Source organism: Triticum aestivum, chromosome 2A (assembly GCF_018294505.1).
Source record: "Triticum aestivum cultivar Chinese Spring chromosome 2A, IWGSC CS RefSeq v2.1, whole genome shotgun sequence".
Taxonomy (NCBI): Eukaryota; Viridiplantae; Streptophyta; class Magnoliopsida; order Poales; family Poaceae; genus Triticum; species Triticum aestivum.
The window spans coordinates 501,180,853-501,206,424 of record NC_057797.1 but is presented as its reverse complement, the minus strand read 5'-3'; the positions used below and the strand labels follow the sequence as shown (position 1 = coordinate 501,206,424).

The following is a 25,572-nucleotide window of genomic DNA, read 5'->3' as shown; positions in this document are numbered from 1 at the left end:
TTCCTCCACCCGACAGCTGGGACCCACTGGAAGGGCCTCTGTATTTCTTGAAAAAAAATGTTTCCCCCACTGTCAACTCGGACCCACCAGCTATATCTTCGCACACAAGGAAGTGCTTCCTTATTACGCACAAAAAAATGAATACTCCGCCTGCTAGCTGGGATCCACCATTGTGGGAGGCTGACTTGTGGGCCTACTAAGATGACGGGGACGGAGGGCTTTGTCCATCGAACAGTCGTAGTGCTTCTTCAACCTCTGGTCTTCCTGCTCCAGCCGCCCAAACAAGCGTCGGCCGTGCCGCCGGCTCCTGCCTCCTGTGTCCACCTGTGCTGCCATCACTGGCCATGCCATCCCTCTATACTCACCCACACCTTCTGTTATTCTCCGGCGACGACAGCCTCACACCGCAGTCGAAGCAGTCAACCCACGTACTCCCCTCCGCGTGGGCATCCACTGTCGCGTCTTCCCCAGCTCCGCGTCGTCCCTTTCCTAGGCCTTGCCGCCATCCACCGCCCTGTTGCTCTCGACGCGGCGTGGTCAACGTGGTCAAAAAACGACTTCGGTCGAAAGAGTACTGTACACGGAGAGGCCGACAGTTGGGTCCACGGCCGCAGCAAGGAAGTGCCTCCTTATTACGCAGAAAATAATGATTCCTCCACCTGACAGCAGGGACCCACCGGACGGGCCACCGTATATCATGAAAAAATTGTTTCCCCCTGACTACTGGGACCCACCAGCTACATCTTCGCACGCAAGGAAGTGCCTGACAGTCGGGACCCACCCGGTCGAAGCATACGTAGCGTTGTCATTCTGGTCACGAACATGTACGTACATACGATCGGTCTGTCTGCAGGCTGCAGTGATGAACCGTGGCCGTGTAAGGAAGGGCATGTGTCGTAATAGAGGCGCGCATGTAGCATGTACACGTACGTATAGTGGCCAGGGTGCAAGAAAGTAAATACGGCCATGTACGTACATACGGACGGGGTCTCAAACGCCTACTCGCGCATACATATGGCCAGGGCTCGTGTACATGGCTGGGTCGGAACGGAGAAGCTTCTCATTGTCGTGATCATGGGTGGGCAACCGGCTGGGTCAGAATGGAATGCATCGTCGTGTTCATCGGGAGCCAACTGGCTTGGATGGAATAACCAATGGAAACGAGGCTTGGCGTACTACAGAACGGAGGAAACGGCCTTGTGTTCGACCGTCCACGGTCGAAACGGGATCCGGTTCATCGGGAGGGGTCTGGCGTACTGCAAAACGGAGGAAACGGACCTCCTACGGTCGAAACAGGGTCCTGTGATCGAGAGGGGTGTGGCATACCGCAAAACGGAGGAAATAGACTTGTGTTGGAGCGCTATGGTCGAAACGGCGGTCCTGTTCATCAGGAGGGGTGTGGCGTACCGCAAAACAGGACTCCACATGATATTGTTCATCTTCATCGTCGACTGCCTCCACGGGCTACTATTCATCCACCGTCGACTGTCTCCACGGGCTCATGTCCATCCATCGTCGACCTCCTCTAGCCTCCATCTGCGACTATTCATCCACGGGCTCATGTTCATCCAACCTCCACCGTTCCTCCACCGGCTACTGTTCAGCCAACCCTCTCCACGGGGGCCTGTTCAACCACCCCTCCACGGGCTACTGTTCATCCAGCCCTCCACCGACTACTGTTCAACCAGCCCTCCACCAGCTACTGTTCAACCAGCCCTCCACGGGGTCCTGTTCATCCATCGGCTCGATCGATCGGGGTAATGTTCATCCAGCGGCAACGGCCTCTACTACCACGGGGTCCTGTTCATCCAACCCCCACCGGGAACTGTTCATCCAAACCCCCCAACAACGCTCACTATTCATCAAGAGGCAACAACGACCGGCTTCAGTTAGCAGCAGTAGCGAAGGAATCACTCGGGTTCAGTTAACAGCAAGGGATCGATCGATCACTCGGGTTCAGTAATGCGTAGCCTGCAGTGCAATCGCTCGGGTTCAGTTAGAGCACAACGCCTCGCTCAGGTTCAGTTAAAGCGCAACGCCTTGCACACACGCGCGTACGTACGAGAGAAACGCACATCGCTCGGCCCCCGACCACCCACCGTAACCGGGAACTCCCCGATATTTTCCTCGCCCTCGCTTCTACCACGGTTTTTTCCATCATGGACGGCCCAAAGAATGTCATGCAGCTACGTCTCCGGCCCGCCCAGGACGAAAAGCCCATTTTCTGTCATAGAAGTAGGACCCCACCACATCTATGATGATACCAGGTTTTGTCACAATTATCGTCATAGAAGTGTCATAAGTATGACAGAAAAAAATTTCGTTTGGCCCAAAATGTCAGGGATGTGTCTTTTTTTGTAGTGTTGGCTTCTCCACTTCCCGATATCTCCGCAACATTATGAAAGGGGGGATCGAAATCATTAACCATATCCCCCAAAAGGCGGGACACGATCTCCACCTCGAAGGGACGTGTCAAGGGTGGCATCGGCCTCGAGCCGCGCTTCAAGAAATAGTAACTGCTCGGCATTATGGCCAGGAGCGTCTCTTCGTTAAAAGAGGAAAAGTTGTCAGATAAAGGCACTATTTGCGCTCGATAAATTTTTTTTATTACTACCTTCGGTATTGAGAAAAATAGCTATTCTGGACTCCGAACATCGCGTGGCACTGAACAAGGAAGATCCACTGAAGTACTCACCTTGCAAGCGGAATACAGTTATCAGAGCGGATGTCGGACACAAGTTCTGGCGTTGAAGGCAAGTTCGGGGGCTACTGATGGAGTCGTGGACTAAGGGGTCCTCAGGGTGACGGCCCATTGTATACGGGCCAGACTGGTGGAGCCGTACTATGGGAGGAATTCTATGAAGCCGTGGAGAATCCTCAAAGTCATGAAGGCACAAGATCTCTTTTATTCCTAATATGCAATCTATCTTTAGTAACCCTAGCCATATCAGTGTCTATATAAACCGAAGGGTGTAGTCATTAGGGAGAGGGCAATCTTCATCCCCCGTAGCCTAGGGTTTTCCCATACTAATCTCGAGGTAGATCGACCCTGTAACACATATATCGAATACAATCAAGCAGGAGTAGAGTTTTACCTCTTAGAGAGGGCCCAAACCTGGGTAAATACCATGTCCCTTATCTCCTGTTACCATTAATCCTAGATCCACAATCCGGGACCCCCTACCCTAAGGTCTGCCAGTTTTGACACCGACACCTGACGAGCACACAATTCACAAAAAAGACCGTATGGGCTGTCTATAATGATCGCACACAATTCTGATTACCAACCTGTTTGCTGGATATCACACACATCTTGTAACGCCGAATCGTTTGTGTTCACCTCGATCATCGCAAACGGTTCATCAGAGCGAACTGGCCGTATATCGCACACACCTTGATCTGGCTGCCCGTTTCTGTTGTTCTATCTCATCGTAAACAGTTTGTATGGATCAACCGTTTGCCCCGCATAGCACACGCAACTAAAATCTGAACCGTGTTTGATGTATCATTTATCACAAACATTTTGCATCTTTTTTGACGGTTTTTAGATCACCGTTTGCGATTAATGCATCGCACAAAGTTTCGTCAAAGGGTCTCTGATCGTAGTGTCACGTTAGCAGCATCCTGCAGTAGTGCTTTTTTTATAGTGTTCCCGGTTGAACTGATAGAGGCCATTGTAATGTGAAGAGGATTAAGGTGCGAGGCAAAATACAAGAGTGCATGAATAGAAAGATGAATTTGAAAATAAAAAAGTGACCCGAGAGAAATGAGAATATTTCCTTAGCATATTCTTTGGGTGTGAGAAATGATTTTGAAGTTAAAATAGTGGTTTGAGAGAAATTTGTACATACAGAGAAGTTTGCACAAATAGAGTCTACAACAATTGCCGATCGGGAGAAAACACAAGGTTACCCTTCAGAGATTTGTATGCGAGGGAGATATAGAAACTGTATACAATGAGAATCCTAAGTTTTTATGGATCAAACATGCAATATATATCCAAAGAAAAATACGACGGATGAACACTAATTCACAACTGAGTGAAGAGCTGTTTTCAGGATCTCGTAAGATAGCTTGGTGAAGACATCCAACTACGGCGTCGCGGAGGATGGTCCACGACTTGAGGAAATTCGTCGACGACGTCCTTCTGGCAGTGAAGCGGCAAAGTGGCTTCGGCGAAGGAATCAGAGCGGCTGTGCTCGGTTTGGTGTTAGAGAGAGAGAGAGAGGGAGAATAACAGGAGGAGTCTAGAATTGATCTGTCGGCATAATCGGGACGGGGGTACCCGAACCACGGAATTAGGTCAGGGCATGAGAGGGAGAAAGTGAACTACAACATCCAAAAGAAGTCCACTTCCTTTCAAAAGCCACAATAGAGGTATGTAGATCGTTGGCAAGATCTGTGCCGTAGAGGATAAACAGGCTAGAGGATAAAACGTCATCAATGACGCCTTTGCAGGCGTGCTTGCAACCCGAACATGGTACACGCATGCTGAGCGTCGTGCATGTTCAAATGACTACGAATGCAAACCAAGACACGTCCAACACCTTGCATTAAATATGAAAGCAGACTACCAACCATAGACCGCCACATGTGTACGATTCCTAGGCGAGGAATTGTGTAATGTGGTGTCACGTGGGCTCCAGCCCACGTATTCAACGTATGTTCACACATATGTAAAGTGGCCACTGTGGTGCCCCCAGGCTTATATAAGGGGAGAACCGCGGCCACCAAGAGGGAAGAGCTCGACCAGAAGAAAAAGATACACACACACTAGTAGCAAGGTCGGGAGTAAGATAGCCACCAAAAGGACGCTCGGCAGCGTAGTCTAGGCCATCACAGAAGCACTAAGCATACCCAAGGCTCATCCGAGCACGTCAAAGCTTCCCCGAGCATACCAACAACTCGCCCTCGTGTATGTAAACTTCGGCCATATGACCACCATCAACCAACCACAAACAGAAAGTAGGGTATTACATCACCATGTGACATGACCCTATATAAACTCTGTGTGTGAGGCAGTTTATTCGACTTGGCAATGGGGTTTACTTGGTACATCATTGGGGTAATCTAGATCATTAGATTTAGGCGATTAAGGGCTCTGATTACGGGGTATCACTTATGTTGATACAACATTGAACAACTTTAGAGCGTTAGATGCAAGTAATCGTACGGCTGGTGTTATATGGATCCAATCCTACTCGCGCTTTTAATATTAGTGGAGATGGAGATGAAGATGAAGATAAAGACGGAGATGGAGATTTGCTCTAATTACGTGGAAAAACAATTTTTACAGGTTTTAGTGGTTGGAGATGTAGTGTGCGCCGTAGGGAATTGGTGGCGCACGAGTGGCATGGAGCAGCGTCCATAGCCATAAGCCATGAGCACACTCCAAGGCTCTTCACTCCAACAACCCAAGCCAACCAAAACGAAAGCGGAAAAAAACAAACGTTCCACGCACTCCAACACTAAACACCAACGCTTTTCTCTCTCTTCACTCCTCCCTCGCTTCTCCATCTCCGCCTCCCTCCCTCTCCCTCCCTCTCCCTCCTCGCACCAAAATTCCTCTTTTTTATTTCACCTCACACCAATCCTTACCGTCCTTTGCCCTCGCGTGCTCTCCTACAACCCAATCCGGGCTGCTGGTCCTTGGATGGACTCGGGTCTCGACTAGCTATAGGCCCTGCTCGGCGCGGAGGGCGCGCGACACTCACTCCTAGGGTTCTTGGCCCGGGGCTTCTCCAATGGTGCACCGCCGCTTCTCCTGGCCCTTCGGCGGCCAGCGCGCCTCCTTCTGTGGCAGCTTCACCGGGTGGGCCGCAGGGATTCGATCTCGGTGCCCAGAAGCTGGATCTTTTTTCCATTGGTAATACTGATTTCATCTTCTTTTTCTTGTCAGCTGGAGGGAGTGCCCCATGGGGCTCGTCGGGACTGAGTTCCAGGTGGTGTTCGATCTCCCACCAGGGCTTTATCAGGTGCGTTATGCTCGAATTGCCTAGATTATGCTCGAATTGCCTAAATTACGCCCGCTCCTCGCTCCGATTATGTATTTGTGTGCTGTTGCACTGTTTATGGCTTTGCTGCTAGGCTTGTTAGTTACGATTGGCGTGCTTGTATGTATGAGCTATGGTATTTTTCAGACAAGCAGGATCGAGTTGCTTGTCGGGAGGGCTTATCGTGTTGATTTTGTGTTTGTCCCTGTGTCCAATTTTTCCTGTCAGACGGGCGCATGGACGGCAATGCATCTAAGGTTTGTTGCAGTAGTTGAGTTGTGGTGGATGGCCATCGAAGGTGCTGGCTCAATGTATTGTATTCGAGCATGAATGAACGGATGAACAAGTGAAGTAGTTATCATTGACACACAAGTGAAGTGAGAATGTAGCCGGTTCTTGGGTCGAGCTATTTTATGCGCACAAGCTGTATCCATTTTGTCAGCAGTGTGGCAGGCAGAGAGCTTTCATACAGATTTACAGTTAGTGAGCTTAACTGGTGATCTGACATTAATTGCACGCAGTGATTAAAATCTGCATATGGATGACGAGGGGTGGTTTACTGATGTCAGATACTTTTTAACTGTTACGCTTCTATGTGACCCTTTTGCTGCTTTCGATGACTGTCTTGCAGTGTGGCAGGCAGTAGCCGTATGAAAACTCTGGTTAGACATAGGATCACAAGTACTAGGTCTGGAATAATGTACAATTGGCCTACAGTGATTTTGTTTTGTTTTGAGGAATGCCTAACATAATTGATGTCTTGTTTGATAACATATGCTACTGAAGTTCTATGATTGTAGGCCCTGTGCACTAGCAGATAAACCAGGTATGGTCGTAATAAATGACATCTTAGATTCAGTGCCAGATACGTGCCATATTTTTATGTCGAAACGATGGTAGCTAACAACTTCTGATAGTACCGCCATTCGTTGTAGAGCATGCTGCCAAAAAAGCGGGGAATCAAAAGTTGACCTGTTACATTTACTATTTGGAGTTTGAGGGGAAAGACTGTTGTTTCAGCTGCACCATTGACATTCCTAGTTTTGCACTTTGACCTGTACAAAAATTGTAAGGATTCAACTTACCCTTTTTCATGGTTTGGAGTCTTACCTGTTTCAAAGCCATAGACATGCGCATCTATCTAGCGAACTTAATAGGTAGGGAGTTATTAATCTTTAATGCTAAAAAACGAACCAGGACAAGAAGCTGTTCCATGTCTCCATAACTCCAGACAAGAAGTTGGAGATGTTATGTAACGGGCTTAACGGCTGCTCTAGATTTGAGTATACAACATCAATGCCTGTAATGCCGTTTGTAATTTGCAGTATGTTGTGACCAGGTTTCCTTTTTTGCCATTTATTCCATCTAAGCCTCTTTTCTGCTGGAAGCTATTAATACTTGAATTGTACCAAATTTGTCTGATTTGCCATGCATTGACATCCCTTTACCTTGTTACTTAGCAATCCATAAGATCTTTCAAAATTATTGCCTAATTAATTATAACCATGGAATCTTTCGCATACTCAATATTGGGTTTTGTATTTTGGCTGTTTTGCTCCAAGATTAGCACCTTCTATTTCTGCAAATGCAGCCAAGCATGACTCTAATTATAAAGCCCTTTGCTGCTATTCTTTTACAACTCACTCTCTATGTAATTGTAGGAAACATTGCGTTTATGCAGCAAATTTACTCACTTGTTATTGAACATTCTACCATTTATCCCTATAAAGATGTCAAACTGGTGGCGGCGGTCTGGCCACCTTTGGGCTATGCCACCTAATGGATCTGGCAGAAGCATAGTTCGTTGGATCTGGCCCAGATTTATTTAAATCTGTAGCAATATGGGCATTGTGCTAGTGACGTTCCCAATGTGATTCTTTATAGTTCCGTTCTTAGGTTAGGAAGCAACTCAAACATGATCTTGCTCTGGTAATTTTTTTGCCGATAGTACATTCCTTCTATGCTTTCTGTACCAGTGCCCCACTACTTCCGTACAATATTCTCCAGCTTCTGTGTTTTATTAATGCATATGCGTACATTGATGTGGTCTTTTGGTTCAATTCAGTACCGCTTTTTGGTGGATGGTGTCTGGAGATGTGATGACACAAAACCTATTGTACGTGATGAATATGGCCTGATCAGCAATGAAATGCTTGTCACACTTGTGGAGAATAATACACACCCGGCTGTACAGCTAGAGCCACCTCCCATTAGAAGAATGAATTTGGATGAGGGTACTATCTTGACAACAGTACGTGTCGAAGTTCCAAATTTTATTTTTTGTCTTGCATAATTCATAGACTCTCCTGAATAACTAATGCTTAATTATGTACTGTGCCATAAATCTCCATACAGATGCCACCGGAACCACCATCTCGAAACTCAGGCATGCAGATTGCAGTTTTCCGCCATCGGGTCTCTGAAATACTATTACATAATACCATATATGATGTTGTTCCTGTTTCTAGCAAGGTTAGGCTCTTGTTTTATGATCAACACTTTGTCTTTGACCATGCAATAATCAGTTTTCACATAAGTATTTCAGATAGCAATTTTGGACGCTCGGCTTCCTGTCAAACAAGCATTTAATATTATGCATGATGAGGTATGTGTTTGCAAGAACTGCTATGTGTGCTTTTGTTTTTTTTACTTCGTTATGTCTGAACTTCCCTGTGTTGGATCATCATGTTATTGAGGAATTTAAAAAATATTCTTGGAACAAGTACCCTCATCATTAGCCGCAAATCCCATCCCGCCCTATATGTTCTACAGTTATCCAAATTCTTATAGCAGCAGACATCTCCTTTGTCTTTACCCAGAATAACACAATTACTATCACCACTGTACCTGGCATTTAGTAACGTAATTTAGATGAGAAAAATTATCATTTACTTTTCAAGGTTCTATTTGTGTTGGTATTTGTCCTGGTGTATTCATTTATGGTGTGGTCCACTAGCCAACATGTGATTTACCTTGTCAATCAAATACCTTAAGAGTAGTACGCAATTAACCTTTTCTTGTTTTAGGGCCTTGCTTTGGTTCCTCTTTGGGATGATGGCCAAGGAACCGTAACAGGCATGCTAACTGCTTCTGATTTTGTATTAATTTTGAGAAAGGTGAGATCTCAATTACTGTATTTCTTCCTCTGTCAGCGAGGTTTTTACTAATTCTCAGATCTGCAGTTGCAGAGGAACATTCGAGTTCTGGGCCATGAAGAGCTTGAAATGCATTCAGTTTCTGCTTGGAAAGAAGCAAAACTGCAGTATTATGGAGGGGCTGATGTCGCAGGCATGCAAAGAAGGCCATTAGTTCATGTATTTTCCTGTACATTTTCCAGGCTTCTCTCATCTGATTAGCTGTGTAAACATTCTAAAGATCAGCATTGGCAAATAGGAAAAACTAATTATATGCCCAGAAATATAATGCTACCATCATTTTCCAAAATATGTCAATATCGTTACTTGAACATTCATATTGACTGATCTACCATTCATTGTTGGGATTCTTTCTGCTAACCCAGGCCTTTTGGGATATGGTAGAATGGGGCCTGGCTATTCCAAAGCCTAAATTCCCCCACATCCAAACATGCCAGATAGTTTGAATCTTCTGTATTTGCAGGAGTTGAAAATTGTTGGAATCACATTTTTTTTAATTCTTTTTATCAGTAAGGTGAAATAATAATTGTCCTTTTTCTTTTCCCTACAATGTCTTCTTCAGGTTAAGGATTCGGATAATTTAAGGGATGTGGCACTGACTATAATACAAAATGAAATATCTTCAGTCCCTATCTTTAAGTCCTCGACGGATATATCAGGGATACCGTTACTTAATCTTGCAACTCTTCCAGGGATTTTGAAATGTACGGTATTTTTTATGAGACTTTGTTCTCCTAGCTAATTTTACATGCATCTCGACTTGAGCTTACCTTTACCTTGATGATGTATTTAGTTCTTTGCTCAAAGCTCCAAGAACAACCAGAAGGTTATCCCATTTTGCGAAATCAGATTTCCAGTATTCCTATTGGTACATGGTCGCAGCATACTGGAAGGGCAAGTACTAGACAGCTTAGAACATCGGGACTGAGTGCTCCTCTAATTACTTGCCTGGATTTTCTTCTGGAAGGTACCATATGAATGACATTTGAAATGCAGATAGTCATGTCATTTTCCCCAGTTGATCCATAAGAACATGGCGCGGTGGTTGTTGGCTACATAATCAAATTAAGTAGGTGATTAGTTCCTTTTTTTTGAGGGAATAGGTGATTAGTACCTTCTTGAATAGTGCAGGTAATCAATTTCAAGTGATCAAGTCTGAAATAAATGTGCCTAGGACTTGTACAATGGCTTCTAACACGTGTCATCATTGACTCATGCAGACATCCCATTAGTTGTCATCTTTTGCAGTGACACATTTGAGTTTTACCTGTTAACTCTAATACCTCGCCCTCCTGAATTATAACCTCTGTCCAGAAATAGATGAGTTTTACAAAGTGAGCAGTCAAACTTCCTAAGGACTAATAATATACTAAAAAAAATTTAGGCTGGTTTAGACAAAAATGATACATTTAGATTTGTTATGAGAAATACATTTACCCTGCAACAGGTTTGGATTTCCCCCCCTAATACATTCACACAAAATATAATGGTCAAAGTTGCATATCGGAGAATCGTCTATTTATGAATAGATGGAGTACCCATTAAACAGTAAACAACAACAAACAACAACAAAACCTTTAGTCCCAAACAAGTTGGGGTAGGCTAGAGCTGAAACCTATACGATCTCGCAACCAACTCATGGTTGTGGCACATGGATAGATAGCTTCCACGCACCTGTCCATGGCTAGTTTAATGGGGTACCCATTAAACTCTCAAACGAGAAATTTGGATAGCTATATTTGTAAAAGAGTAAAATACCAGAAGTCCTAAAACTATTTGAGGGGTGTCAGACTAGTCCTGATACTATGAAACATGCATATGTAGGTCCTAAAAGTTTGTCAAGTGTGTCACCCGGGCAGTCCTATCAGTGTTGCATCAGCTTTGACTTGCATGCGTGTTAGGTCGACCACTGTTATGTGGCAATATTTTGCACAAAACCCACCATAAAGTCCACCCTTCTAATTTTGTGGCCCCTTCCCTTCGCACTCGCCCTTTCCCTTGGCTTCCTCTCCACCTCCGACAACCATATTCTAGCGGTGAATGTGGCGCAAACGCAAAATTGGCAGCGGTGTACTTGAGCTCGTGCCCAATATGTTCCACAAGGTGTCCTACATCTACTTCCTCGTCATGGCACAACTAGGTCCCGTAGTTCCTCTTGTTCTTGCCGTCTACGGCCATTATGTTACTGATGCACTCATGTTTGGGTGGGCACATCTTGTCATATGCAATATAAACCACCAAGCGCCTCAAGTTCTCCCCATCGTCTCCGTAGACCGCATCAGATGACGCGACGACAATGCTCTTCACAATCGATGCCACCTTACAAGTTGCGCCACTATCGTGTTCGCCGTTGTCGCCACCGGCAATCAGGGTAAACGGAGTATGCCGAACCGATTCCCCCCACTCAGAGGAGCACCACAATGCGCCGAACACATCCTCACCACCGACTTGTCGTCCTGCGTACAACAACGCTTCAATAGGAATGTTTGTCCCCGACTTCGTTTCTCGAGATGCTGCCCCGATCTCCGCCAGTGGGTGCTTGGTACCCTAGGCTTGTTCCTCTTGGTGAGTTCTAGCTCGATTAGTCTGGTGTGCGCCTTCCTCTCTGCCCCCTCGTTATTTCCCATCGGTCAATTTGATGGTGTCGTTATTGTAGCTCCGCATCCACATGCAATGCACGTATTTGTATTCGTTCCCTTTTGCTTCCATGTTTCTTTGTCTTGTTTTTTTCTCCCTTTGTGCAATGCTAGTAGCCTATACACGAGGATTGTAAGTGTTTTGTGCAGGTTTATAGCTAGACAGGATCCGCTCAGGTGGGGAGGAGGGCAACAGAGAGGATGCGTGCAAAGAGGAGGTGCCACAAATTAGAAGAGGGGACCTTTTAGGGAGGTTTATGCAAAAAGCTGCCACATGCCAATGGTCAACCTGCCACGCGTGCAAGTCAAAAACTGATGCAGCACAGATAGGACTGCGGGCGACACACTTAGCAAACTTTTAGGACCTAGATGTGCATTTTCATAGTATTAGGACTAACTTGGCACCCCTCGAATAGTTTTAGGACTTGTAGTGTATTTTACTCTTTGTAAAATACAATAATCAGATTTTAGCTGTTGGATTCCTGGAAACCTGCCATCCACTTGAAATGCTTAAAAAAATGGGACTCATCTTACATGTTCCTTTTTAAACGGCACATGCGAGATTTTACATCATTATGAAGTAACTGCTACTGAACCTAACTGTTACATTTTTTTTTCATTCTACAGATAGAATAAGCTCAATTCCTATAGTTGATGATAATGGATCCCTTCTTGATGTCTACTCACTCAGGTATTGATATACTGCTATTACTGTTCTGCACTTTTGTATTGATATACTCAATTAACCATGCTTGATGAAGTTGCCCACTGGGGCTTGAATAAACACTGGTTATCTTTGTCTGATGACAGGATGCACCCTAAAACGAGAGCTTGCTCTTAATAATTCTGGTCATTAATTGTCACCCCAACAGTCTAACAGTAGCAAAATCACAGCTTTGCTTTTTGGAAGGAATGCAGATTTTGTTATATGCTAAGAACACATACTGATTAGCTGTTGCTTATTGCATTTGTATTTGAGGATTATGGTACAGCATTACAAAAACATAACAAACTTTCTGGTCATCAAACCATGTGCATCAAACTAATCTTGGTCAAGTATACCTACAGGTCACTCTTTATAACTATTACTAGATACACACTATTATCTATACCAATATAAGAAGACCCAAAGCGGGCAGATCCAACTAATCTTGGTCATCAAACCATGTGCATCTAACGACCTTGATTGCTCCAATGATGAGCGCTCAACATGTTTAGCGTGCAATCAATTTCATACCAAATATTAACATTAGGACTAACCATGTAATTAATACTACCTGTCCTAAAAACATATCCTACCTAATACATCAGCATGCTTTAATATCCTACCTTTTTTTAACTCTCAATTAATACCCTACCTGATATCAATGTGCATTGTACGTACGCATTTACTAGTAACTACTAGTACTAGATACACACTGGCCATTATTAGAAATGCACCGTCTGTATACTATTTGGTGCCTTTTCCATCGTACTCATGCGTCTATTCCCTTCACAGCAAGATAAACATGACCTATTTACCGCATTTTTCATCGGTCATGGATTTCTGAAAAATTATGTTGTGTGACTAAATTTCTGGTAAGGTTAACTGGGTTCATCTGGATTTTGAGAGGGCGGTACTAATTATCTTAGTGAAGTTATTAGAAAAGGAGTTGGTAGACCTATCCTGTTTGTCCTGGTGGCACTTCTGCTTGTTTCCTGATCAGCATCCTAAGCTGCTAAAGGATTAAAGATTCCTAAATGTGAATTGCATTCCTCATTGTACACTGCACATCAGTTGTGTGGTCCATTTGGTAAGGTTGATGAATGGCTGTGAGGTCAATAGTCCATGCATGTAATGTGGTCAACTGGCCGTGTCTTGAAAGTTGAAACTTTGAACTCTTTGCTTCTTTGGTCCATTTGGCATAATCTTGGTTTATTTTTGATGATAAATTTGGTGTCACCAGAAATCCTATAGCGTTCACCAGCTAATTTATATCCTTATTATTTTTCACATTTGGTTCTGTTTCAAATGTTTTGTATAATTCCTTATTTAACACTGTCTTAAACTTTGTTTCCCTATTTGATACTGAAAATATTTCTCTTCCTTATCTAACATCAAGGTTAAATTTTATGCCTTTTATAACACTTCCGTCTATTTTGAGCCTTAACGGTGTTAAATAACACTTGAAAAGACCCTTTTGCCCCTAATGTGATTTTTGACCAAAATTTCAATACTTGCATGCATGTATGATTAGCCGGGTGTATTGGGTGTATACGCATACAAGACAGCACACGAATACCCGAATACGCATGCGCACATGGTATGGTGCGGTCATATGTGAGGCAAAGCTAATTAGCTAAGGTTACATGCAGCAACCCGTCAAAAAAAAAGTTTACATGCAGCAACAATCCATCAAGAGATAGCACGTACGAGCACATGCATACACCAGCTTCATGACCAATCGTGCATATATATTTAACCTGCCGTTAAAGCTCATCGCGGATAAGAAAAGAAACGTGACCCTGCTGGCACTTGCGCTGCTCCCGGCCTCTGCTTTCCTACGCAGCACTGGCCCCACTCGTCTCATAGTGCCACTGCTCCACCGTCCGCCTGCCGCCGGCTGCGCGCCACGCCACAGTGAGCTCCATGCATACCGTATAACCGTAGGCACATGCCGTCGTGCTGCCACAGCTGCTGTTGCCATAGCCCAGGTCGCGGAGGTGAGCACTGCATCCTGCACGTCGCTGCAACCCAAGCCGAATGAGCCGCACACAGCAAAGCTTTCTTCCACTCACGTCGCTAGTTGAACACACATGCAAGAGCTCTATGTGTAAGGGCAAAAGTGTCTTTTTACATGCAATCTAACACCGTTAAACCTAAAAATGGACGGAAGTGTCATAAAGGGCATAAAATTTACACTTGGTGTTACATAGGGAAGAAAAAGTTTTTCAGTGTTAAATAGGGAAACACAATTTAAAATAGTGTTAAATAAGGAATTCTTTCTTTTGTATATGATGTTCCTGAAAAACTGGAGTTGATATACCCATGCAGAGCATCACTATCTTTAGAGAAAACGCCAGGATAGCTGATGTGATTATCTTGCAACTGCCCTGTTCACTCAATTCACTCAGCATTAACCTGTTTCTACAGTGATATCATGGCTCTGGCGAAGAATGATGTTTACGCTTGCATTGAACTTGAGCAATTGACCGTGGAGAATGTATGTTCCCTTCATCTTGCTTTGAGCCTGTACCCGTTACCTTCTTTTGACATGCATAAATTTGGACTCATGTGCTTCTGTGATGCCCGTTCTGTTACATAATTAGATGACACAGCTTGAATGTTGTGATGTTGGTTCATCAAATGTGAAAAGGAAGAAAATAGAACATGAAGTTATCTGGCCAGGCTGATGTCCAATGGCTCATTTATTTGTTGCATTAATAATTGAATGATTGAATCAGTGAGGTCAATGGTCCATAAGTCCACTTGAAACCAGGGCATACGTTCAACTGCACAAATTGCTATGGTTCTTGCTAACTCTGTATATATCCATGCACTGCATTTTTACAGTGTATTTGTCTTCTTTGTGATTATAATCCCACTCTATACTGAACCCTCTTTTTAGGCTTTGGAGCTGCAATATCAGGTGAATGGGCGGAGACAGTGTCATACCTGTTTGAGCACGAGTACGTTGCTCGAGGTGTTGGATCAATTGTCTGTTCCAGGTACTAGTTTGTGAGATAAAGGCACATGCATGTAGGGAGTGAGTGAGGATTGCATTTTACATGAGATCAGTCTATAAAATTGATGATTTCAACATAAATTTGACAGATTGGTTTGAATTTCTAACATCATATATGTATCTTATCAGGGGTGCGGCGGCTTGTCGTTATTGAACCGATGACTAGATTTGTGCAAGGAATTATCTCATTGAGAGACGCAATAACATTTCTCCTTGGATAACATTTGTGTAGCCATTTCATACATGAAAGCCTGTTGTATTTGATTGGGACAAAATAAAAATGTTGTTTTGGCAGATGCAGGAGTTGTTCATATCTTCCATTGTGTTTTCACTCTGAAACTTACAATATCATGAATTATGCACAACCGAGCCTTCTTGGCAAGAACAGACCATGCCTTGGAAGCATGAAGACAGGACCGACTGGATCAGTACCGCCGCAACCTTTTCCTGCTTTGCTGATCGGAATGCTTCAAGGTGCTGTTGAGGCTTGGCTACTGTAAAGAAGGGGGAACAAGCTCAGATTGAGATTTAAGAGCTACAGAATCATTTTGAAGATTTGATGGAAATCATGGGGCAGCTTGCATTGTTCAGTAATGACCTATATGTTCTCATGACATGGCATGATTTCTACTGATGAGTTTCAGACAAAGCCCTGGCAACTCAAGAAACTGGATATAGATTCAAAAGTATGTGAAATCAGTCAATGTGTGCGTGTGTTGGTCATTGAGAATTCATGATTCTCAACAGTTGCTAACCGATTGCAATCTTGCTGACAACAGTAAGAACCAAGCTATGTTTCGCTCTAATGGTGTGTAGATCAGTTTATGTGCTGCTTGTTTTGAATAGGAATAGAGGTCGTGATTGGTGTAACGGGCTACAACGAAGACCTGAGACCTGAGAAGAAGTTTGCAAAGAAGGCAAGGAGCGCAGGACCTGAGACCTGAGAAGTTTGCAAAGAAGGCAAGGAGCGCAGGAGGCTAGTTATCTGTGGAGCTGAATGTTGGAACAACGAAGTAACCAACGAGTGGCTTCATAACTCATTTCAATTGCAGTATGCGTGCTTCTCTTCCATCATCTTTTAAGCATGGACTAACCGTGGTTTGTAGCACATTGAGTTTTTGCAACACCGATAGACATGAACCACTCCCTCCGTCCCAAAGTCCCAAAGTAAGTGTCGCTGATTTAGTACAAAGTATGCGGCAGGGAAACCATTAGCATGAATTCTAAGCTGCACCTAACTGCTAACCCATTTTGACTTGATAAGAAGTCCTTGAATATGCATTGTCATGTTCACACTCGCGTTTTGCAGCATAAAGTTTGCACCGCAAAGAGGTCTGGGTCTTGGACTCTTGGAGAAGACAGTTACAACTATATGTGCAGTAAATCTTGAAATACTGAAATTTTCACAGCGATACCTTATACCTCGTCACTATCTAATCATTGCTACCCCTAGCAGAGTATCTGTCATCTTCCTGAGCCGATTTCTACTTTGCAATGGCAACCTTCTAGGTAGAATCTACTACGCTCAGATAGCATGCTGCCGTGACCAACTCAGTATGTCTTATTGGTTCGTTGTAATGGAACTGCAACCAACATTTCTCCTACCAGTCCTGTGATCCATCAGTTTCCTAACCCTTGCAACATCCTCCCACCTGCCAGCATCTGCATAGATCCCGGCCAGGACAGAGTATACCCCGCCGTCTTCAGGGTTGAGCTCCAGCAAATGTCTTGCTGCAACCTCTGCTGCCTCCACATTCCCGTGCATTCGACAACCAGCGAGTATACCTCCCCAGACGTAAGTATCCCCTTTCGTCGACATCTTCTCCACCATCTTCATTGCTTCCTCGATGAGCCCGGCTCGACCAAGCAGGTCAGCCATGCATCCATAATGCTTAAGCTCCCGAGACACGCCATACTTGCCTTCCATCTCGGAGAAGATCCTCTTTGCCATGTCAACCAGGCCGGTATGGCTGCAACCGATCAAGACCCCTAAGAAGGTAACTCCGTCTGGCCGAACCCCCTCAACCAGCATGCGGTTGAAGTACTTGACTGCCACTGTGCCATGCCCGTGCATTGCCAGCCCGACGATGAGCGCGTTCCAGGTGAACACATTCCTCACAGGGCACCAATCAAACACCTCCTGGGCAACCTCAACACACCCACATTTTGCATACAGATCAACAAGCCCTGTGCACAAGAACACATTTGGCCGGGACCTGCTTTGCATTACATACTCATGGACCTCCCTTCCCTTCTCTAGCGCCCCGAGATGTGCGCAGCATGACAGCACTGCAGTCAATGCAACATCGTCTGGCCTCAATCCCTCGCCCCTCATCCTGTTAAACAGCGCCACCGCCTCCTCCCATTGCCCGACCTTCGCACACCCTGCTATCACCGTGCCCCAGGACACGGCGTCCCGCTGCGGCATCGGATGGAACTCCTTCATGGCAAGCCCCAGTCGCCCAGTCTTGATGTACCCGTCCATCAGAGCATTGTAGGAGATGACGTCCGGTGTGGGCATTTCGTCGAACACCCTGCGCGCGGAGTCCGGCAGCCCGTTCTTGCCGTAGAGGGAGACGAAGGCGTTGGCGACGTGCGCGAACTGGAGGAGGTTGCGGGTTACCGCGACGGCGTGAAGGGAGAGTGCGAGCGGGAGGTGGAGGCGTAAGGAGGAGGCAGCGGAGACGGCGAGAGGGAGGGAGCGGCGGGTGGGGGGCACGGAGAGGCGGAGGGAGGAGCGGAAGAGGAGGAGAAGTGTGTAGGGGCCGCGGGCGCACTCGAGGCGGGAGTAAGCGGCAAGGAGTAGCGTGTGGGTGTTGGGGTCGGGGAGGGAGAGGTGGCCGGCGACGACGGCGAGGGCGTGCGCTGTGAGGAGGTGTCGGATGGGGAGCCGGGCGTGCCGGCGGGGGAGGGAAAGGACGTTGGGGAGGGAATGGTAGGGTGGAGGGAGGGTTGGAGGTGGTGGCGCCATTTTCGCTCTCGGAGCTTAGGGATGGCGGGCATTTGAAGATGAGACATTTTTGGGATTCAGATAATTCAGAACGAGAAAAAAAAATCACTACAGGTCCTATTACTTTTTTTTGACCTTCAGTACAGACACAAGCGCTCATATACACGCGCATACACTCACCCCTATGAACGCACGCATGCACACCCTACCCCTATGAGCACCTCCGAGAGACTGAGCCGGCATATCATCTTGAGATTTACGAAGTCACCGTAGGCGCCTCGTCGTCGACGGGAACGTCTCCTCCCACTGAAAGCGCATCGCCGGAAATCCTGAAATAAATTCAGGAATACTGCGAGCACCAGGATTTGAACCCTGGTGGGTTGGGGATACCACTGTCCACCTAACCAACTCAACCACAGGTTGATTCGCTTTCAATGGACTTCTCCCTCCGCCACTGCGTCGTTGCCGCCGCCGCCCTCTCTCCGCCGCCGCAACCATTGCCGTCGCCCTCTCTCCTCATGTCATCTTCGAGCTTTGTTCGATCTCGGCTACGTGGCCGCTCCGTTGTAGTTCCATTGACCCCGTGCCCGGATTGTGACGAGCATGTCAAGTTCTACCGCTCTGGCACCGACGAGCACGAGGAGTGGGTCTTCTACAGGTGCACCAAACACCAGGTCAAATTCCTCTGCCTCAGATTCTGCACATGCTCCATATTGCCACTGGTTCTGCATCAGATTGATCTATAAGACTGCATTAGGGTTTTGGGTCAGATTAGGGTACTGCAATTGGTTGGTGCTGCTGAATATGCTTTGTTTAGTGTGTTTTATAGTTAACTGAATATGCCCTAATAGTTAACTGAACTTTGTAGTTAACTGAACTTTTTCAGTTAACTTAATATGCTATGTTTCCTCTGTTTTATAGGTCACCTGTGATTTCTGGCGTTGGGAGCTTGAATATGTGCAACATCTTGTTGAACATAGGGTTCTTGTTGGTTATGCTGCCGTGGATGCAATAGGAGCAGCTGAGGATAAAAGGGAGGAGCTTGAGAGGAAGAGGACTGAAGCAATGAACACAAGAAGCATAGCTGGAAGAGGCATGACTGGGAGAGGTGCTGGCAGAGTTGATTTTGGGTCATTTGGCACCCCTAGTGAGAAGAACTTCGCTACCAAGCAGCAAGTTGCTATGTTGCTTGGATTAGGTAGAGAAATCCTACTGCTGCTGAAGCTGGTGATGGTTGTTGTTATGGTGCTTTATGTGTTGTGTTTCATAGTAGTTATGAAGAAGTGAGATGTAGTGAAATCAGTGAGCACACTAAGTAGATTAAGTACTTGTTTTGGGTTTGGATGCATGCTTTGATGGTTGTAATGGTTGCATGTTGTGATGGTTGTAATGGATAACTGATCAAGTAATATGAAGACTGGAGTTATGTACCAATGTTGTTATGTTATCTTGGAATGTCGAATATGTACCAATCTTGTTATGTTACTTCTTTATTTAAACAGCAACACATCATGTCTCAATTCAGTTCTAATCATTTAACAACATATTACAGTTGAAAACCAAATCCATTGCACTTAAAATTCAGTTGACAGGCAAGATAAATTCAGTTGACAACCAAATCCATTTCACAACATACTTGGACAAATTCAGTTTACACAGGGACAAGAACAAGATAAGTTCAGTCAAAATCATTCAGCATCCCCTTAAGCTTCCATATCTTCTCCTTGGTCTCCTCTTTGTGTTTGAATAAGTCACCAATCATGTACTCAAGCTTTCTCTTCTCTTGCTTCAATTGATCCCTCTCCTGCATGACTTGGTCCCTCTCTTTCTCTGCCTTAGCCCTGAATACCTAATGAATGTTTGTTACTGATTTGTCAGTGCTCTTCTTCTTCTCAAGCTCTTCCTTCAGATCAGCCAGAGCAATTTATGTGTTGCCTAATTGGCTCATTGCCTGCTCCTTTTCAGCCACCATCTTGGCAAAATCAAGCTTGAAATGTCTCAGCTCATTCTCCATTTTTGTCTTCTCTTCCATGATCTTCAAGTTCTATTCAGTGCTCAACACATTTTCTTTTAGGCTTTGTTTTGTCTCCTCTTCATACATGCTCCATATGGTAGCTAGGCTCATCTTCAATGCTTCAGGCCACTCAGGGTCTATCCATTCCACATAGGTGCATTTAGGTACTTCCTATCATCCAAAGAAACATTCAGTTAAGTGACATTATTCAGTTATCTGCAAATCTTCAGATAAAAGCCACTGCCACTGTAAAATGATGATAAAATGGCACTATTATCTGGATTTTTACAAACCTTGTGTGCACAAGCCAGGAATCTTCTTCCACTATCAACTGATTGAAAAGCCACATGCTTCTCACACAAAGATCCATGCTCACATTTAAAGCTAGGCAGATCTGTTGCCAGGCCAGTCCATTCTTTGCAGAAAATTGTTGCAGGATGCTAAAAAAGAAAAAAAATTGCATTTGTTAAGTATAACCCTAGAAGCTATTTAACCCTAGCTGTTGTTTAACCCTAGCTACGTGGAGGAGAGGACATGACTAACCTTGTTGGTCACCGAGTCATCTTCAGAAGAGGTTGGGAGATCATCCCAGGACACCATGGTTGCTCTTGGAGACCAGGGGAACAGGAGCAGAGGAAGGGCAAATAGAGGATGAAGATGAAGATCTGGTGGAAGAGGAGGAAGAAGAAGGGGATCTGGTGGTGGTGGACCTGGTGGTGGATGGTGGTTGCGCTGGTGGTGTTGGTGGACCAAAGGTGCATACATAATGCAAGTTATAGGGTGTGCAAGTACAAAGTTGAACCAGTTGGTGGACCAAAGGTGTTGAGCAAGTTAACTGAATTTGCTGACAAAATTCAGTTAACTTCAGTGGCATCAACAGACAAAATTCAGTTAACTTCTTTTGGACTGTAGTCTTATATAGCAACAACACACTTTTGGATAGTTGTCTTATATAGCAACAAGACAAAGTTGAACTACTCAATGTTGACCACTAAGTTAAATTAAATATCTCAACTACTCAATGTTGAACATTTTTTCAGTTAACTTTCAAAATTCAGTTAACAGACAAAGTTCAGTTAAGATCAACAAATAACCTTAGTAGCTTCTTCTTTTGGATTGTTGCCTTATATAGCAACAAGAAAGCAGGATCAACAGATAAGATCAACAAGACAGCACCATCAACAGATAACATCAACAAGCCAGTAGCATCGACAACATCAACAACATCAAGAAGACAACATCATCAATAGCATAAACATAAGTTCATAGCACTCCATCATTGACACTTAGTTCAACAACAAATGGTACTTCAACATTGCCAACAGAAATTAGAAATAACTTATGTGCTGAATATACAAGCACATCTAACAAAACTACACTATTTTATAACTTATATGCTGAAAATTTGTATATTTCGGCATACCTAACTAACTGCATCTGCCATCTTCTTCATGTTGGCAACTGCCATATTCTTCATCTTCTGGAGGCGCTCCGAGTGGCGAACCTCCATGGCAACTGTCACCTTCCTCTTCTTCTTTCTCTTTGGCTGTGCTGCAATGTCAACTTGTGCTTCCAGGCCCAAGACCACCTCCACCTCTTGCTTGACGATGTGAGGAACATCTGGAAGCACCTCGACGTCAATGGGGCAGTGCTTGTCACCCTCCCTGGCGATGGGCGTCACCATCTGGACCTTCGGCTCGGGGACGACGGGCGCCGCCACCTTGACCTCGGCTCGTCGTCAGAGAGGACAATCACCTCCGGCTCCTCCCAGCCAGTCGACCAGGACGAGTCGGCGTCGTAGCCAGAGTCGTCGTCGAAGCCAGAGTCATACTCCGAGTCGGACGACTCGGTGTCAGAGACGTCGTCGCGCCCGAGGAGATCGGGCTGGTAGTGGTCCCAGTACGCCGTGTCGACAGGCACGGGGACAACCAGGTCGACGTTGTGGATGCGCTCCGTTCGCAAGCCAACGCGCAAGGGATCCGGCTGCTGCGGCGCGGTGGCGGACCGGTACATCCACCACCGGGCTCACTGCCTCGGGTCGTCGGAGCGCGTCTCCTGCATCACGAAGCAGAGGACGAGCGCATAAGGGATACAGAAGGGGTCGATGATGGCGCGGTCCAGCTCATCGTCGGTCATGACCTTGAGGAGGCCATGCGCGTGGTGACGCAGCATCGCAATGCTCGGGAACCACTTCCCGATCTCTGTCATGTTCGTGCGCATCGCCTTGTCGTCGCTCGCGAGGTCATCGATGACCCTCTGTCAGGCGGGGCTGTTCTCCATGTCGGCGGTGGCGGTGTGGTGGTCGGCGGCGAGGGTTTTCTTGACGGCGGAGTGGGGGTTTGGTAGCGGGGTAACCGAGGCGACGTGGGTGGACTGTGGACTAGAGGTGATTGGAGAGTGGAGCAGTGGGTGGGTGGGCTTAAAGAGCAGAGAAGGAAACCAAAAAGGCATGGGCCATTGGGCCACTAGCAACTACTAAATAGTTAGTTTAGTACCTGCCCTTGATCAAAGCACTAGTACTTACCCCATTGGCATTACCCACAACGTTCAATACCTTAGGTCCTGGGTTCGAGACCCAGGGAAAACTATTTTTTTGATTTTTATTTTTTTTTCTTTAAACAAAATTTGGTACATATGTTCAGTTGACAGAAAATTCAGCAATACAAATTCAGTCATAAAAAGTTCAATGTGCCTCAAATTCAGCAAAGATGGACAGAGAAGCAAAAATTCAGTGTGCATCAAGTTCAGTTTGCATCAAATTCAGTTTGCATCAAATTCAGTTTGCATCAAATTACTCAATGAACCACTTATGTCTGGTACATTTGAAATGAGCTACATTTGAGTTCTAGTAGCTTCTTCACTGAATGAACTACATTTGAGCTTAATGAGCATCAAATTACTCAATGAACCACTTACTCAATGAACTACATTTGAGCTCTACTAGTTTGAAACACTCAAATTTAAGTTTCTGCCAAAAAATCACTGAATTACAAGTGCAACAACACTGATTCATCTGAACTCATCAAACATGTTGACTCTTTTCTTCTTGGGCACACGTCCACTTGGCTTTCCTGCTTGCTTCTTCTATTCAGCTCTTCTTTTCTTGGCCTCTTCTTACTGTTTCTTCTTTGCTTCTTGATCTTTTTTTTTCTTCAGTGCTGCAATAGCTTTGTTTGCTTCTTGCTCTTCTCTTCTCTTCATTGCTGCCTCTGCCTTAGCTGCAATTGCTTCAATTGCCCTGGCCTCCTTCTCTTCTTGTAATGCTGCTTTTCTTGCCGCTGAAGCTTCCAGCTTTGCTGCTATTTCATCAGCCTTCTTCTCTTTTGCTGCTCTTCTTCTTCTGGCTGCCTTCTCTGCTTTCCTGATAGCAATTTCTTGCCTCTTTGCTTCAGCCTCCTCTGCTCTCCTCTCTGCCATCTCATTCATTGTCTCTAGTGCTTCATCTTTTCTGGCTGCCATCTGCCTTTCTTTGTCTCTTTTCATCTTCAATAACTTCATGGTCAGGTTGCCACCATTTGTAGTTGTTCTTGTTTGTGTTGAAGCTTGAGAACTGGATGTATGTAATATGGATGATGAATCTGGCAGAGTGCCTTCAGTTTCTTCTCTAGGTACAAGCCTAGACTGCTGCATCTTAAGAAGCATTGCACATCCAAAGTTTTGCACTCGTGCATAGCCAATCATCACATGTTATCATCACTTGTGTATCATATTAAATACAACCTAAAAGAAATGGAAAATTAGAATTTACCTGAAAGACAACTGGTGTATCATATTCATCCTCTTGTTGCTGCACTGGGAAATCATTCTGTGTGGCATTGACATCCTCCTGTGTAAGTTGGCCATCATCTTGTGTGACATGAACCTCCTCTTGTGTGACTCGCCCATCATCTTGTGTGACATGAACCTCCTCCTGTGTCACTTGCCCACCATCCTATGTGACATGAACCTCCTCCTATGTGACTTACCCACCATCTTGTTGTGCCATAACTGGTTCATCATCAGACACATCCTCAGGAATAGCCCTTGGCCCCCTTCTCACTTGTAGTTTTGGCAAAATGCCAGCTTTTCTAGTATTACATCATTTGATTTTGTGGCCCTGTTCATGGCAGTATGAACATGTTATTGTGCCTCCATGTCTGGTCAGTATCTTTGTGCCATCTTTCTTTTCAATCTCATAAGGCTGCTTTCTCCTACTCTTGTTTGAAGGCCTCCCAACTTTCTTTTCATAGAGAGGTGGTTTGATTTCACAAGCATTCATCTTCTACCACTCACTTCTATCTCTGCAAGGCTTGATAATTGGCTTGTATGCTAACTTGAATGCTTCTATACTATAGTAGGAGTGCACCAAACTCTCTGGGTCAATTCTCTCATGTCTACAGCATGCAATTGCATGGTGTCATGGAACTCCACTAAGATCCCACCTTTTGCATGTACAACTCTCTTCCTTGAGGTCAACAATGTATATCTTGCTCCTGTTGTCAACCTGAAAGATGCCATCACCCACCCCTGAAACCATGCATGTAGTTGCCAGCTCTATATTCCTTTCAATTCTTTTTCTTATTTTTGGGCATACAGAACCAGGCCAGTTCTCTGCCTCTTTTATTTTGTTGTAGAATCTGACCATGAGTTGGGTTTTGATCTTCTCAATCATTGATCTGAGATGCATCTCCCTGGCCTTAAGAATATATTCGTTGAAAACCTCACAGTTGTTATTCAGAAGGATATCACACTTGACCAATTCTCTTTGGAAGCCCCTAACCCAAGTGTTGGGTGGTAGCTTCTCAAGCCATTTGTATGCTTCTAGGCCGATGACCTTCATTTCCTCCATGTTTGCAGCCCACAGTTCTGGTGTTGTGCTCCTTGGACACTTCCATAACTGGTTCTTAAGAACACCTCCTTTGTGTGTTTGCTAAAAATTCTGCCATATATGCCTAACACAGTGTCTGTGCTCTGCATCAGGAAAATGCTGCCTCACTCCCTTGATCAGCCCCTTTTGCTTGTCTAGCATTATAGTCCGTGGCTCTGTGTTCAGAATTCCCAAGTCACTCTTCAGACTTGACAGAAACCATTTCCATGTGTCAGTGTTCTCTACCTCAACA

General features: G+C 45.2%; 3 protein-coding genes across 4 annotated transcripts; 1 reads left to right on the top strand and 2 right to left on the bottom strand.

Moving 5' to 3' along the window:
- Positions 1-5,469: 5,469 nt before the first annotated feature.
- LOC123189106 (sucrose nonfermenting 4-like protein) lies at positions 5,470-15,803 on the top strand. Of its 2 annotated transcripts, none has more exons than XM_044601440.1 (13): positions 5,470-5,812; positions 5,900-5,975; positions 8,059-8,244; positions 8,349-8,465; positions 8,539-8,598; positions 9,020-9,109; positions 9,182-9,307; positions 9,711-9,852; positions 9,942-10,115; positions 12,412-12,475; positions 14,918-14,987; positions 15,393-15,492; positions 15,639-15,803. In XM_044601440.1, exons 1-13 carry the CDS (start codon positions 5,745-5,747, stop codon positions 15,728-15,730), a joined length of 1,365 nt encoding a protein of 454 aa, XP_044457375.1. In that variant the 5' UTR covers positions 5,470-5,744; the 3' UTR covers positions 15,731-15,803. The 2 variants fall into 2 exon arrangements, with proteins under 2 accessions (XP_044457375.1, XP_044457374.1); XM_044601439.1 differs by having other exon boundaries at positions 5,479-5,812; positions 9,176-9,307.
- A 1,075-nt stretch (positions 15,804-16,878) lies between these two features.
- Positions 16,879-18,565, bottom strand: LOC123189105 (pentatricopeptide repeat-containing protein At5g61800). Its single transcript, XM_044601438.1, has one exon. It carries the CDS (start codon positions 18,478-18,480, stop codon positions 17,071-17,073), a length of 1,410 nt encoding a protein of 469 aa, XP_044457373.1. The 5' UTR covers positions 18,481-18,565; the 3' UTR covers positions 16,879-17,070.
- Positions 18,566-20,011: 1,446 nt separating this feature from the next.
- Positions 20,012-21,208, bottom strand: LOC123185451 (uncharacterized). The gene is made up of 3 exons (XM_044597330.1): positions 21,017-21,208; positions 20,767-20,913; positions 20,012-20,644 (listed from the first exon to the last, which is right to left on the bottom strand). The coding sequence occupies exons 1-3, from the start codon at positions 21,071-21,073 to the stop codon at positions 20,504-20,506; spliced, it is 345 nt and encodes a 114-aa protein (XP_044453265.1). The 5' UTR covers positions 21,074-21,208; the 3' UTR covers positions 20,012-20,503.
- Positions 21,209-25,572: the final 4,364 nt, after the last annotated feature.

What these genes read in the sequence shown, in the direction of transcription:
- LOC123189106 (XM_044601439.1), top strand. Translation starts at nt 5,745, where the DNA reads ATGGTGCACCGCCGCTTCTCCTGGCCCTTCGGCGGCCAGCGCGCCTCC. An exon ending in CCTGGATTTTCTTCTGGAAG is followed by an intron (nt 10,116 to 12,411) that starts GTACCATATGAA and finishes TTCATTCTACAG; the next exon opens with ATAGAATAAGCTCAATTCCT. An exon ending in CTTGATGTCTACTCACTCAG is followed by an intron (nt 12,476 to 14,917) that starts GTATTGATATAC and finishes CTGTTTCTACAG; the next exon opens with TGATATCATGGCTCTGGCGA.
- LOC123185451 (XM_044597330.1), bottom strand. Translation starts at nt 21,073, where the DNA reads ATGGTGTCCTGGGATGATCTCCCAACCTCTTCTGAAGATGACTCGGTG. An exon ending in ATGACTCGGTGACCAACAAG is followed by an intron (nt 20,914 to 21,016) that starts GTTAGTCATGTC and finishes TTTCTTTTTTAG; the next exon opens with CATCCTGCAACAATTTTCTG. An exon ending in TCCTGGCTTGTGCACACAAG is followed by an intron (nt 20,645 to 20,766) that starts GTTTGTAAAAAT and finishes TTTGGATGATAG; the next exon opens with GAAGTACCTAAATGCACCTA.
- LOC123189105 (XM_044601438.1), bottom strand. Translation starts at nt 18,480, where the DNA reads ATGGCGCCACCACCTCCAACCCTCCCTCCACCCTACCATTCCCTCCCC.